This window comes from Sus scrofa, chromosome 14, assembly GCF_000003025.6.
Source record: "Sus scrofa isolate TJ Tabasco breed Duroc chromosome 14, Sscrofa11.1, whole genome shotgun sequence".
In the NCBI taxonomy this organism is placed as follows: Eukaryota; Metazoa; Chordata; class Mammalia; order Artiodactyla; family Suidae; genus Sus; species Sus scrofa.
The window spans coordinates 62709962-62725823 of NC_010456.5; the positions used below are offsets into that span (position 1 = coordinate 62709962).

At 39.9% G+C, this 15862-nt stretch overlaps 1 protein-coding gene across 6 annotated transcripts in view; it reads right to left on the minus strand.

Moving 5' to 3' along the window:
- The window catches only part of FAM13C (family with sequence similarity 13 member C), a 131510-nt gene that overhangs the window by 87067 nt on the left and 28581 nt on the right, over nt 1–15862 (minus strand). Inside the window, exon 1 of one of the 6 annotated variants that reach the window (XM_021072805.1) lies at nt 1985–2776. The exons of the other annotated variants lie outside the window; for them this stretch is intronic. Coding sequence (XP_020928464.1) covers nt 1985–1990 — 6 coding nt within the window. The 5' untranslated portion in view covers nt 1991–2776. Of the gene's footprint in view, nt 1–1984; nt 2777–15862 lie in introns of those variants that run through there. 6 annotated transcript variants of the gene reach the window in all.

Sequence of the window (15862 nt, forward strand, 5' to 3'; positions counted from 1 at the left end):
GAACCACAAAAGAAACCAAATAACCAAAGCAATCTTGAGAACGAAGAACTAAGCTAGAGGTATTATGCTCCTCAATTTCAAATCATACTACAAATCTTTATTAACTGAAATAGTATTGTATTGATATAAAAACAGACACATAGATCAATGGAACAGAATAGAGCCCAAACATAACCCTATGCATATGTAGACAATTTATGACAAAGGAGGCAAGCACGATTAGGAAAGGATAGTCTCTTCAATAAATGGTGTTGAGAAAACTGGACAGCCATATGCAAAAGAATAAAACTGGACCACTCTCATATATTATACATAAACTTTAACTCAGAATTGATTAAAGATTTGAATGTAAGACCAGAAATCATCAAACTCCTAGAAGAAAACATATATGTAAGTTCCTTGACATCACTCTTAGCAAGAATTTTTTGGACCTGACTCCAAAGACAACAGCAACAAAAGCGAAAATAATTCAATGAGACTACATCAAACTATAAAGCTTCTGCACAGTGAAGGAGACCACCAACAAAATAAAAGGCAACCAAATGAATGGGAAAAAATATTCACAAATCATAAAGCTGATAAGGAGCTAATATCCAAAATATAAAGAACTCATGCAACTCAATAACAACAACAAAAAAATTATCCAATTTAAAAATGGGCAGAGGATCTGAAAAAACATTTAAGGAAGACAGAAAGATGGCCAACAAGCACATGAAAATATATTCATCATCACTAGTCTCCAGGAAATGCAAATCAAAACCAGAATGAGATATTAACCTTACACCTGTCAGAAGAGCTGTTAGGAAAAAGACAATAAATAATAAGTGCTGGCAAAGATGTGGAGAAAAGGGAACTTTTGTGTACTATTGGTGGGAAAGTAAATTGACAAAGCCACTACAGAAAAGGGAATTTACTAAAAAAAAAAAAATCTAAAAATAGAACCATATAATGATCCAGCAATTCTACTCCTGGGTATTTATCTTAGGAAAAGGAAATACTAATTTAAAAAGGTGTGTGCACTCCAATATACATCACAGCATTATTTACAAAATATGGAAGCAACCTAACTGTCCACTGACAAATGTGTGAATAAAGATTTGAGATATATCTGTATTTGTGGGTGTCTATATCTATATAGATAGACAGATAATACTTCTCATCAATAAAAAAAGAATGATATCTTTCCAGTTGCAACATCATGCATGGGATGGACCTTGAGGGTACTACGCTAAGTGAGATGTGTTCAGTCAGAGAAAGACTAATAACTATGATTTTACTTGTATGTGGAATCTAAAAAAAAAAAAAAAAAAAAAACCTATAAACAAACTCATAGATTCAAAGAACAGATTGGTGGTTATCAGAGGGGAAAGAGGTTGAAGGTGGGCAAAAATGGTGAAGGAGGTCAGTTGCATGGTGATGGACAGAAACTAGACTTACTGTAGTGATTCACATTGCGTGTATATCAATATGTAATCATTGCGTTATATATCTAAAACTAATATGTTATATACAAAATTTACCTCAATTGAACAAAAGAAGATTTCTTTATAGTGGAAGATTTCCTGATGGTTTTTAATAGCTAACTTGTGCCCTTCGTCAAAAAAGTCAGAATTTCTTCTCTCAATTTATTTTTCCCAAGTCCCCCAGTGGACTTACCTGGAGGCCTTATAAGTCTCCTAATGGCTGACACCTTGCTTTCTTTAGATTGAGGGGGTACCTATTATTTTCCCTTGAAATAATTCTCCCTAATTCAATTAGATTTACTCTTTGTGGCTGCCTGAGCACAGTACCTGAGACCTTAAGTCTCACCCTGAAAACCTAGAGTCACTGAAACACCAATTTTCCACCTAGAAAAATTAGGACCAACAGACTCAAAGAGCTCAGAATGCAAAAGAATCGGAGCTCTATCCAAGAGAAGCTTTCTGGAGAGCCCAGAGAGTGGCCCTCTCCCAGAGGCTGCAAACCAAATAGGGTCTGTTGTTACCTTCATATGCGTCTCAGGGCTGCCTCTGCAATTTTCATCAGGAGTCTTCGAGTCCTATCTCGTCACCACTGTCAAATGATGAAACTAAAACAACTTAGTAACAAGTATGATGCCTTTGACTGAAGGGAATACAATCCGCTAATGGGGAGAGAGTACAGAGCCTCCTAAGCAGTGGAACGCTCTTCGAGAAGGATTCTGGGCAAGTGCGAGCTTTATAGAGCATTTGAAACAGCAACGCAGAGGAAGCAGTGTGTGATTGGCCAGGAGAAGAGAAATCCCTTCTAAGGCTGGTGGGTCCTGTTTTCCAGGTAAGGTTAAAGTAGCCAAAGCTGAGTTGGAGGATTGTGATTGGTTTGGTTTAAATTTCTTTGCCAGGTGTTTCACCTAAGCGCAGGCTGACTTAGATTTAGATGCCTGAGGTGGGCTGGGCCACTGGGGCAGCCTCCATCTTATGGGTCCTGATATAAAATTAACGTTAACACTGTAGACCTGAGAAGTGTCCCATGCAAACATCAGGGTGAACAGTCACACTGAACAAAATGTGACAGCTGGGGTCAGAGATATTCAAGTGTAAAATCATCAGAGCATCAAATAGAGTATGCAAACTATTGCATTTAGAATCAATAAGCAATGAGGTCCTACTTTGTAGCCCAGGGAACTATATCCAGTCTCCTGGGATAGAACATGATGGAAGGTGGTATGAGAAAAACAATGTAGCTATGTATATGACTGGTTCACTACGCCGTACAGCAGAAATTGGCACAACTCTGTAAACCAACTATAATTTGATAAAAAACAAATAAATAATTAAAAAGAATAAAAGAGAGTCACAAGGCATCTGGGTTCTGAGTGGTATTTATTTTCTCTTCTGCAGCATGTGGGTAAAGAACCCGGGGACTCCAAAGTGAGAGAGATTCATGAAGAAACAAAGGTCTTCCTTTAATGAGCTCACACAGACTGGAGGCTGTTGGCTGGCAGGGGATGGCGGGATTAACCAGCTCCAGAGGGGTATGATTGGGTGTTAATGACTACCCCAAATCCAAGTACCTTGCTCCAGGAACCCTCACATCTGTCCTGTCTCACTGAAGAGTTACACCTAGTGCAAGCCTCCGACTCTCCCACTCTCTCCAATTGCAATGTGTCACTGAGTCTACAGGAAGGCCCCACCCAGGATGAAGCACAATGGAAAGAGCTTCTGCTCTTTCTAACAGCACTGGTATTTCAAACTTCTCTTTCTAACAGCATTGGTATTTCAAACTGCCCAGGAACTGAAAAGTGCTGACAGGGACCTGTGAAGCTGCCGATCCCTCAAGGTGGGTGGAGCTTCTGACCTGACCATTCTGACGCCTGGGACTCTGGAACAGACCATTTCTTAAGCATGAGGGGCTCCTGGGGTTTCTGACTCCAGCTGACAATTAAACAATACAGGGGTTAGGGGCACCTGGCTCCCCACCCCCACCTCCAGTCGAAAATCTGTGTACTATGAGCTCTGCCTCAAAACCCGAGGAATTGATGGGTGACTCACTCTAGGGCAGGAGGCTGTACTCCAATAAAATTTTTTTTAAAAGATACTAAAGAGGTGGAAACTACAGGCTTGGTGATTGACAGCATGTGGTTGAATGAAAAGCCCTGTGGACAGAATCAGGACTCAAAATCTAGATCTTTTGATTCCACATACTATGTTTTCGAATCAACATAGACTTTCACACACACTTAATTAAAGATCTGTAAAATGAAAATACAGGTACAGTATTTTGGGGAAAAAATCTACATGTGAGTGGTCCCTGCAGGTCCAACTCATGTTATTCAACGGTTGTCTGCACATTCATTTATCCTTCAAATATGTGGCTCCTCACAGGTGCTGTATTCTATGTTCTTCAGGAAGCTTGTAGTCTAGTGTTGGCAAGGGCAGGGGCAGGGGCAGGCAAGGTGACACAAACCATGCACAGGCTATTACGGTGCAGTATGATCAAGGCTACAATAGGATCAAGATATGTGTGAAATGAGCTGGTAGGATCAAGATATGTGTGAAATGAACTGGTAGGAATGACAGCCCCAAGCAAAGGAAGAGTGTCGCCTGGCATTACAGAGGTGGTAGTCAGAACGGAAAAAGACTAATTGATTTAAAAGATATTAAATCAGTGGATTATGGTCTTCTCTGGATATATGCCCAGGAAAACTTAATAGTTTGTAATACCTTATATGGGGAAAAAAAGAATAGATATATGATGGATTCACTTGGCTGTACATCTGAAACTAATACAACAATGTGAGTCAACTGTACTCCAATAATTTTTTTTTTTTGGTCTTTTTAGCTATTTCTTGGGCCGCTCCAGCGGCATATGGAGGTTCCCAGGCTAGGGGTCGAATCGGAGCTGTAGCCACCAGCCTACACCAGAGCCACAGCAACGCGGGATCCGAGCTGCGTATGCAACCTACACCACAGCTCACAGCAACGCCGGATCGTTAACCCACTGAGCAAGGGCAGGGACCGCACCCGCAACCTCATGGTTCCTAGTTGGATTCGTTAACCACTGCGTCACGACGGGAACTCCTTTTCTTTTTTTTTTTTTCAATAAATTTTTTTAAGAGATATTAAAGAGGTGGAAACTGCAGGCTTGGTGATGGACAGCATATGGTTGAATGAGAAAGATGATGGACTGAAGATGATGCCAGACCTCTAGCTTGTGAAATGGAGTAAATCATATTGCTGCTTCCTGAGATGGACAGAGGAGGAGAAACAGTGTTTAGGAAGAACTGGGTGTAATGTCCATGGGACATCCAAATGGGCAATGGTGGGCTGGAGTCTCAGAGACAGATCAGGGCTAGGTGTTTGCAACAGCATGGATGGACCTAGAGCTTATCATACTAAGTGAAGTAAGCCAGACAGTGAAATACAAGCATTATGTGATATTGCTTATATGTCAAATCTTAAAAAATGATACATATTTTTATATATACACAAAATATACAAAGCAGAGACTGACCCACATAGAAAATAAACTTATGGTTACAAAGGGTGAAGGGGGAGAGGGATAAATTAGGAGTTTGGGATTAGTATATACACATTCATATATATAAAATAGCCAACAAGGACCTACTATATAGCATAGGGAACTAAACTCAAAATTTTATATATATATAGATAGATACAAAACAGCCAACAAGGACCTACTATATAGCATAGGGAACTAAACTCAAAATTTTATATATATATAGATAGATACAAAACAGCCAACAAGGACCTACTATATAGCATAGGGAACTAAACTCAAAATTTTGTAATAACTTACAAGGGAAAAGAATCTGAAAAAGAATACACACACACACACACACACACATGTAAATAACTGAATCCCTTTGCTACATACCTGTAACTACTACAACACTGTAAATCAACTATACTTCGATTAAAATAAATTAAAAAAAAATAAACTAGAAGATCACCATCAAAGAAAAAAGATCAAGGCAGGAATATATATTTGGAAATAAGCATGAAAGTAACTAAGAGTATAAGTGGTATTGTTGCAGGCACCTCATACACCTAAGAGAGAAGTTATGTTCTTTGTGCTTCTTTTAGAAATGACTTGCTTAAAATTGAACAGCTTGGAGCCCTTCTTTGTCCTTCTCCCTGGCTTGATTGCACCCCAAACACAAATACCCATGATTAGGCACCCTGAGCACAATGGCCTGTGGGTGAAAGATTATAAGCACACGATTTTTTTAGGTACTTTCCTAGATCGTCCTAACCTCTGATCAATATGCCCTTTTCACAAGTATTTTTATTCTAGGAAAAATCAAGATAGATAACCCAGAAGACCAACAGATCAAAAACCAACTTCAGTGACTAATATTCCCCCAAAGAAAGAAGAATGTATACTTATCCTAACCCAGATTCTTATCTGGAACCCTGTTTTTCTCCTTTTTGACTATAGAACTCTTCACGATTCTTCCCCAAGGGAGGGGAACACTTCTTTACAGTCTTTAAAACATTAGCCAGCTGTGGCCTCCTTTGCCTAGCAAATCAATAAAAGCTATTTCTTTTTCTCCTTCACCCAAAACTCTGTCTCCTAGTTTCTATTTGTCGCTGGTGGATAGAAGCCAAGTTTCACAACAGTATCATTCCATTCAGCATGTGCAGAAAGAGAAGAGAAAACCTAGTGGAGGAATTGAGAACCTACCAGGTATATGGCACTGATGATATATTGTTAAATTAAAAATTAAGCTGAAAAATAGTATATATAGTAAGAGTCCATGGGGAAAGGTGGAGGGGAAAACTAAACATATGTGTATGTGTGTATTACTGTGTACTTATTTTCTTTTAATGTGGGACATGTTAATTTATAAACTGCTCTATTGTCTGAACTATTTTATGAGTATGTATTTTATAATTTAAAATAAGAAGATTTCATTTTAACAACATTTAAGAGACAGGCAGATGGGAAGGAAATCTCAAAGAAGTCCAAGAAAGAGAGATGGTAAGAAAATGCAGAGACAGGGAAGCTTCTTGCCTAATCCTACTTATGTCTTATCTCACTGTAATGCTTAAGGACATTAATTCCATGTGGAAAATCAGGGTAAGGCTAACCCTCTTACACTGTGGGCGAGAATGTAAATTGGTGCAACCACTTTGGAAAACAGGATGGAGGTCCCTCAAAAAACTAAAAATAGAACTACCATATAATCTAGCAATCCCACTCCCTGGCATCTATCTGGAGAAAGCCATCATTTGAAAAGATCCATGCACCCCGATGTTGACAGCAGCACTATTTACAACAGCCAAGATAGGGAAACAACCTAAATGTCCATCAACAAAGGAATGGATAAAGAAGATGTGGTACATATACACAATGGAATATTATTCATCCACAAAAAAAGAATTAAATAATGCCATTTGCAGCAACATAGATGGGCCTAGAGATTATCATACTAAGCAAAGTTAGACAGTGAAAGACAAACATGATATTGTTTATATGCAGAATCTAAAAAAAGGATATAAACCAGGAGTTCCCATTGTGGTGGAGTGGAAGTGATTTTGACTAGCATCCATGAGCATGCGGGTTCTATCCCCGGCCTTGCTCAGTAGGTTAAGGATCTGGCATTGCCATGAGCTGGGTATAGATCACAGATGTGGCTCAGATCCCACATTGCTATGGCTACGGCGTAGGCTGGCAGATGTAGCTCCAATTCAGCCCCTAGCCTGGGAACTTCCATATGCTGCACATGCAGGTGCAGCCTGAAAAAGCAAAATAAAATAAAATAAAATTAATAAAATAAAATATAAAAAAGGATATAAATGAACTTATTTTCAGAACAGAAACAGACTCAAACTTTGAAAACAAACTTATGGTTACCAAAGGGGACAGATGGGTAGGGAGGGATGGACTGGGGGTTTGGGATTGGCATAGAGAACTCTAACCAATATTCTGTGACAATCTACATGGGAAAAGAATCTGAATAAGAATGAATGTGTATATACGCATGACTGAATCACTTTGTTGCACAGCAGAAATTATCACAACATGGTCAGTCAACTATACTTCAATAAAACTTTAAAAAATGAAAAAATAAAATACAATTCAACATAAAATAAAAAGAAAATCAGGGTAAGGCAATAAAATATACAATAAATATTAGTAAAAGCACACTCAACCATATGACTTCTGTCCGAAAATGTTATAAATGATGTTCTTTAAAATAGAGGCCACTGTTTCTTAAAGTCTGTGTATGTTAAATTTTAATAAAGACATACAATTTTCATCAGCAAGAAATCATGCCCAAATGGGACAACGGGAGCAGTGAGTCACCACCTATAAATATGGCAACAGAAGCTCAAGCCTTCCTACTAGAGCTCGGTCATAGACAAAGGGTAGAAACATGAAGGAAAGACATAAAGGCTCCTTCATTGTGTGCGCTTTCTTCTCAGCCCCTGGCCTCTCAAGCCTATGACAGAAGCTAGTGCCTTGTTTTGACTTTTTAGATCACTATAACTGTAAGAATCCGAAGTGCTAATTTCTGGACCTTAATATAAATTAAATATTTATGTATATTTTAAATCATCTCCCTTTGAGTTGGGATTTAAACTCCTTTAAATGCCTCTTTCTTACTAAGAACAGTTCCTTCCCAGGAAAAGCCACCTTTTATCTCCCTTTTCACTGAGAAAGTGAACAGCCTGTTGATATGGAAACTCTATCATGTTATTTTCTGAAATGATTGAACTATGTCTATTATTCTTTGCTTTCAAATATCCCTCAATGTTTCATTTCACAAGCTCCCTTGTTTATTTGATTTAGTTTAGCAAGAAGCAAATTATTTTTCTATTCCCAAAGCAGTCATGAGAAAAATCCAAAATTACCATCCCCAAAACTACCCCAGCTCCGCAAGCTTCTCAAGTCATGTTAAGCACAAAAAGAAGTAGGGATATCCTCAAACTCAGGGGAAAACAAACAAACAAACAAACAAAAAAAAACAAAAAACCCTCCATACTCAATAAGCAGGTGGCCAAAAGGGACTTCCAATTCTAGTTATTAATAACTATTCCATTAGAATGTATAAGCAACGAGGTCTTACTGTATACCATCAGGAACTATATTCAATCTCTTGGGATAGACCACAATGGAAGATAATATAAGAAAAGGAGTGTATATATGTGTATGACTGGGTCACTCTGCTGTACAGCAGAAATTGGCACAACACTGTAAATCAACTGTAATTTTTAAAAATGTAAGAAACAAAACAAACAAAAAAACCTCTGTGGTTCCTTAACAGGTACTTATTCAAATGTGTACTGAATACTTTCTACAGTGCCAGGGATGGTTCTAGCTGTGGGACTACAGTGGAAAACAAAACAAATCATCACTCAGGGGAAAAACAGAGAGGAAGAGAAAGATGAAGAGAAAAGACGAAGAACGTTCTAGGTTTTTGCGAAGTCAATGCGGATTCCTTCCTACTTCCTACCTTCTATTGTAATAACAGACAATCAAATCAATAAGCCTAAGAGCCCCACAAAATACATACTCTCCTCTGAGAAGATTCTGCTGTGCCCTGACCACCTTCATCCTCCTGGGATATCTGCCTGATTCCCATTTTATTTATAGCCTATCTTAGTCAGTTCCAGCTGATGTACATAAATACCACTGACTGAGTGGCTTAAACAACCAAGATTTATTTCTCACAGTTCCAGGGGCTGAGAAGTCCAAGATGAAGGCTCCAGGAAGGTGGCTTCTTCCTGGTTTGCTGATGGATGCCTTTTGCTACACCTTACATGGCAGAGGGAGAGGAGGCAAGCCCTCTTTTGTCTCTTCTTCCAGGAACACTAATCCATTTTCCAAAGGCTCCAGCTCCAAATACCATCACATTAAAGATTAAGGTTTCAACATATGAATTTTGGGGTATGCATATGCAGTCCATATCATATGCTGTAGATCCTGGGGGTCCCCCTCAAATCCTATCCTCTGATGACTTTAAGCCACATCAAAACCTTGTCCCTCTCCTCTGGATTCTGCTCTCATTCTGTGTGTTTAATCCTGTACAGCCTATTGCACAGTATATGTAGGATCTGTATGCTTAGCTTACATCCTCAAGTTAAAATGTAAGCAAGCACCCCAAGGAAGGAGATCTGTGTCTTGCATTTCTTTCAGTCTCTGAAAGTGTTTCACCACCATATAAATTATCGGTTGATTCATTCAGATAGTCACCACATGTCCATTGAGCACCAGTGCCTGATGCTGAAAATCAGTCGTTTGTGGATTTGGTAAACTAAACACACACACACACACACACACACACACACACACACACACACACACACACACACACACTTCCACAGCATAAAAACTAAATCTCTGTACTGAAACACCCATGTCTCATTGCTCACATGCTCATTTCTGTAACTGGAAGGAGGCTAAGGGAGTTTGGCCTAGGGAAGGGCCTTGAACAGCTGTTTTACTGAATAAATCAGAAACTGCCAAACACTAACAGCAGCTTGCATTTGTAGTATGTAAACTTCTCAAACTGCTTTTCCATCCATTAGCATAATTTATCAAGTATGTTTCTTAAATAAGGGCATCAAAATACTTGGAAAGAATCTGAGTTTTACATATTATTATGATGATGTTTATAATAATGTTATAATATTATAATTCTTATAAGCCTGTCTACATTATTATTATGTCTGTTTTTCATAGCTGATGGTCATGTAAAATTCAACCCAGAATTTGTCTTACAAATTCTAAACAAATGAAAACTTTAGGTCTTCCTGTAGAATACTGAACTCCACCCAAGGACTGAATAAAACACAACATCAGACAAGGGTGTTTCACAGCTTTCAACACTGGGCTCCGATTCTGTTTCTAAATTAACAAGGGACATGTGTCTTTCATCTTGTTGACCAGTGAACATTCTTTATTTAACGACCTTGTGGAAGCATCACACCACTCCCATCTTTAAAGCATATGGTCTGTTTGGGGCTTTTTTTTTTTTTTTTTTCCTTTTGAGGGAGGTTGTAGAAAGCAGCAGAAGGAGGAAGAGAAATAATGTTATCTCAGAAACCAGAAATGCCTGGATGGATTTTAATTTCACAGAAACTTACTTTAGAAAGAATTTTATAACTGGAATTAAAATAAACTGATGTGACGATGAAATACTATGGACTAAGCGAACTCAAATTTAAAATAACAGGAGTGAGAAAGCAAACCCTGACAAGAAAATTAGTCTAAGCTCCATAAAGATAATACACATTGAAAATAGTGGTATTTTGTGAATACCAACATTCACTTGCATCATGGTTTTGTCCATTTTAACAGTAGTCAAAAGATGCTAAGACTTTGATGCTAGCTTCCCTTGGTAATACCCCTAGACTTTAGAGGATCCCACAAAGGTGCAAAACATCAGCCCCCCTCAAAAGATCTCTATCTACAACATTAGTACAAATCAACACCACCTCTCTAGAAGCCAAGAGTTGTGTTATCAAAGGCCACACAAGCAACCTCTATGTCTAATTTCTCAATGAACTCAGACTGAGAAACTAGGATTGTTTATCTCAAGTTTTTTATCAGATTCTTCAGCCACAGGTAGAATATGAAAAGCTTTTGCAAAGAAGGGGTCCCATTTAGAAAGGATGTTTCCTTCTACATAGTAAGATCAGATGATACATGTTGACTGAACTGAATAATCCAAGTAAAGGTAACTAATGAAAAAGTTCTTACATGGACCCGAGAGAAGTCTAAGGATCTACTGGACCCAAATACTTATAGTAGCACCACTCCCACTAAGGAAGTTTTAAATTTGGAAACCCAGCAATTAGCTGGAATGAAGAAAGAGCTTTCCATCTAGAACAATTGGACTCAAAAGCATTTGGAGCTTGATAGATATCTGGTGTCTCAAAACCCAAAAGTCATAGCTCCCGGCTCCAAATTAGTTTCCATAGAGCTTCAAGATATAGGAAACCCTTCAAGATACAGGAATCCTGGAGACAGGATTCCACCAGGTGAATAATGATAAGAATAATGGAAGAAAGCCCTTAAGAAGCAGTTCTACAGATCAGGTCCCTTCCTCAAGTTAAAGTATCTACCAGCTCTCCATTGCCTACACTGTGCTTTTTTACCTGGGTCCAGTCCCCCAGGATAGGAATGGCTGGCATTAGGTGCTGTGCCAGGGGGATGCAAACTCACAAGATACCTGCTGACATAAAAGCTTCATTATGAGCTCATTCTCCATAATATCACACAGGGGTTGTCAATAAATACTTGTTGAATGATGAGCTATTAACATGGCATAGATTCTTGGGACATCAAATTTAAGTGAAGATTTGGGGAGGAAAAAAAAGTCGGCTTCTTTCAAAACAACTATATTAATAACCTGAAGCATTCTTATGACTTTTTCAGATGGCAAGTATCCACCAGTCAAGATTCTTAGCTTCAGACAGTAAAAGCAAACTCTAATTTAAACAAAGAATGAATTCATTGGGAAGCTTACAAAATAATGCAACAGGCTGGAGAACCAGACATGGGTTCTGGTCTGGGCTCAGAAGACCAAAACTGGGCTCGGAACTGGCCCAACACGAACATTTCTGCCACCACTGAGCACCCTGCATCTCCGATGCCACTATTAAAACCATTGTGTTATTATTATGTTTTTTGGATACACTCGCAGCATGAGGATGTTCCTAGGCCAGGGATGGAACCCATGCCACAGCAGTGACCCTAGCCGCTGCAGTGACAATGCCAGATTCTTAACCTGCTGAGCAACCAGGGGACACCAATTTTATTTTTTAAAGAAAAATTAGATAATATGTTTTATCAAACTCTATCACAACATTGTCAAGAGCACCTTTATTTCAGCAATACTTAAAGGTTAGGGATATGGGAATATCTGGATTGAACAACAGTGGATCCTGTAGCATGCAATGCTCACACACACTAGAACAGGCACCACCACCACAACCACCTTGCATAGCCCTGGTTTTGCCTCCTGCTGCATTGGCTCCCACCCCAGGTTCTGCCCATGTCCTCATTGAAAGGGAGGCTGGAGAAGCAAATACTGGCATTTTCAGCTTCTAGAATGAAAAAAAAAAAAAAAAAAAAAAAAGATTCTGCTTTTTTTCCCTTCTGTGGGAAATGCTCCAAACCCAAGAGCAGAGTTCAAAGGCTGGGCAGCCAAAATAGAATGACAAATATCCCCTATAGGGAGATTTCAAAGAAACTCCCTCTTATGGTAAAAGCTCAGTCTTCTGTGGTTAGGACTCAGAAAGTTAGAAAAATGTTTGAGAAGCACCAGAAGAGGAGAACTCCTTAGGATGGAATCCAAGGCCGTTACAACCCAGTCCCTGCAAACTGCTCCAGTCCTAGTCTCCATCACCCCACCCTTCACATACCCTACAGTCCAGGGATAACAAATTAGGTAGCAGCTTTTTTTTTTTAAGGGCCACACCTGCAGCAAATGGAAGTTCTAGGAGTTGAATAGAAGCTGCAGCTCTCGGACTATATACCAGAGCCACAGCAATGCCACATCCGAGCCACGTCTGAGACCTATGCCAAAGCTTGTGGCAATGCTGGATCCTTAACCCACTAAGCAAGGCCAGGGATCAAACCCACATCCTTAACCAACACTATGCTGGGTTCTTAACCCAGCGAGCCACAATGGGAACACCGGGTAGCAGCTCTTAAACTGCCATCATCACTCATGTTGTGTTCCCTTAAGTCAGAAATCTCCCTCCACCTACAAATTTTTTCCTACTTAATTCCTACTGCACACATTGGACAAGAAATCACCCTTCCTATGAACCTTTCCACATAACCCCATCTTTGTGATACCTTAACACTTTATACATATGTCCATTGTTGAAAGAAGAGCTCCACACTCACTATCTGAACAAAAAGCGGAATTGATAGCTTGCTGAGCAGGGGACAGCTGTGCCTGAACAGACCTTCTTTCTGAGCAAAACAGAGAGAGCTGATCTTATGTAGCATTTGGAGACCCTTGGATTTCAGGGGCTAGGAGACTTCCAAAGGCTGGAATGCTCAGGCATTTAGCCGACCCTGAGGTGCAGAAGCAAAGCTAGAGTGAGAAAAGGGTGGATTTGCTGATTAGCAGCCTGGCAATCACCAGGGTGAAATTCTTGTTGACTGCCTTTACAATGGGTGTGTTCCCAGGATTGGGGGCTGCTGGTGTTGATTAGCTGGTTTATAGAAGCATGTGTGATGCAGTGATCAATCAGTTTAAACAAATGTAAAACAGGTTTTGATGGCCACAGAACAGTTAGTCTTTTTGTAAAAGGATAGGAACTTTTCATTCTCATTATTGCAGCAATATATTAGGATATAATAACCATAGTGACAGCTGGCATTCTAATATATATTGAGCTTTTATTACATACCAGGCTTTCCAGTCACTGCTTTACAAGGATTATCTCACTTAAGCCTTAAACAACCTTAATGGGAGGAAGGACACTATCAGCCACCATTTCAGCTGTGGGTAATCTCAGGTGCCTCACAGGAATCCAAGTCCAAACAATGACAAAAGAGGCTGCACCTCACCCAGGGCTCAATGGATGCTCCACTGTTCCTGTCATCATCTCCCCAGTAACAGTACATCCACCTCAAGCAAAGTAGCCCCACAACTACCCTGGATCAAGTCCTCACATGCAGAGGCACCCTCAATGCCTGCTGTTACAGGAAGAAAGAGAAGGTCCTAAATCACTGTATGCATTCACAACCTGAGGTTAAGGTCAAGAAGCTCTGCATCTTGCCATTCAACCACGGCCAAAGTTGATGGTAAAAACACCACCCAGTACAAACTGTCAACAACATCTGTGCTTTCAAGAAAGCCAGGCTTTAAGATAATATGCTCAACCTGGTTTTGAACTACTTTGTGGCCAATTCTCCATTGATGCAACCACTAAAGGATAAGTCGGCCATATGCCTCAGCTTCCCCAAGGTGGCAAGGTTCCAGGGACTCAGAACAGACAGCGAGAGCTGTTACAGGAATGCGACCACTGAGATCTTACTCCTTTCTACTCATGTGCAAATGCCCAGACAGAACTGCCCCCATTACACATCTAAAGAAAAGCACCCCCTGCTGCCTGAAAAAAAATCAAGTCGTCTGAAGCATACCACATGGCATTAAAGCCACAGCACTCACCTGTCATTAATTACAAAGATATGCCATTAAAATATCTCTAGTTCCCTCCTCCTACTCCTCAGGAAGTGCCAGGAAATCCCTGTGCAATTGATTCTTTTATTAAGAATGACATATTTTTCTTATCCCAACAGGTAAGAGGAATGTTGGATTCCTTCTTTATTTTTTTTCTTTATACAGCCACACACTGTGGCATATGGAAATTCCCAGGCTAGAGGTTGAACTGGACTTGGAGCTGCAGGCCTACACCACGGCCATGGCAACACCGGATCCAAGCTACATCTGTGAACTATGCTGCAGCTTGCAGCAACAACAGATCCTTAACCCACTCAGAGAGGCCAGAGATTGAATCCACATCGTCACAGACACTGTGTTAGGTTCTTAACCTGCTGAGCCACAAGAGGAACCCCTCCCTCCTTTTCTTGAGTCCCAGCAGATCTTAACCTCCCAGGCCCTGGACACATTCGTAATCTATGATGACTTATTTGGTGTCTATATTGAAGGACCCAAATAGGACAAATCCATCCCCCAATTGATAAAAAATATAAATCAATTTTAAGACAACCCTAAGCAGTACCTAATAATACCATTAGGTCAGTCATTCCATTTTTGTGGTCTTGAGCAAGTTACTTAACTTCTCTGTGCCTCAGTGTCCTCATCTGTAAAAAGGAATGAGTACTAGTACCCCCACAGGGTTGTTATGAGAATGAAATGAATTATTATATAAATACATGATTTATTATTTACTAAATATCATATACATATTACATATGAAATTATTGTCATAAAGCACTCATGACCAGGCTGTGCCCATGGTGACTGTAGTTAATAACATAGTGTTGCAGTTCCCACTGTGGCGCAGTTGGTTAAGAATCCAAATTCAGCAACTCAGGTCACTACGGGGGAGTGGGTTCAATCCCTGGCCTGGAACATGGGTTAAAGGATTGGGCATTGCTGCAGTCATGGCATTTAGGTTGTAGCTTTGGCATTTAGGTCACAGATGCAACTTGGATTCAATCCCTGGCCCAGAAACTTCCATATGCCAAGGATGTGGCCACCAAGAGAAAAAACAAAATCATGGAGGAATTCCCAAGTAGATCAGTGGGTTAAGAATCTGGAATTGTTACTGCAGTGGCTCAGGTTGCTGCTGTGGCAAGGGTTTGATCCCTGGCCTGGGACCTTCCATACACCATAGGTATGGCCCAAAACAAAAAAGTTAAAAACACATGGAACTGACACAGT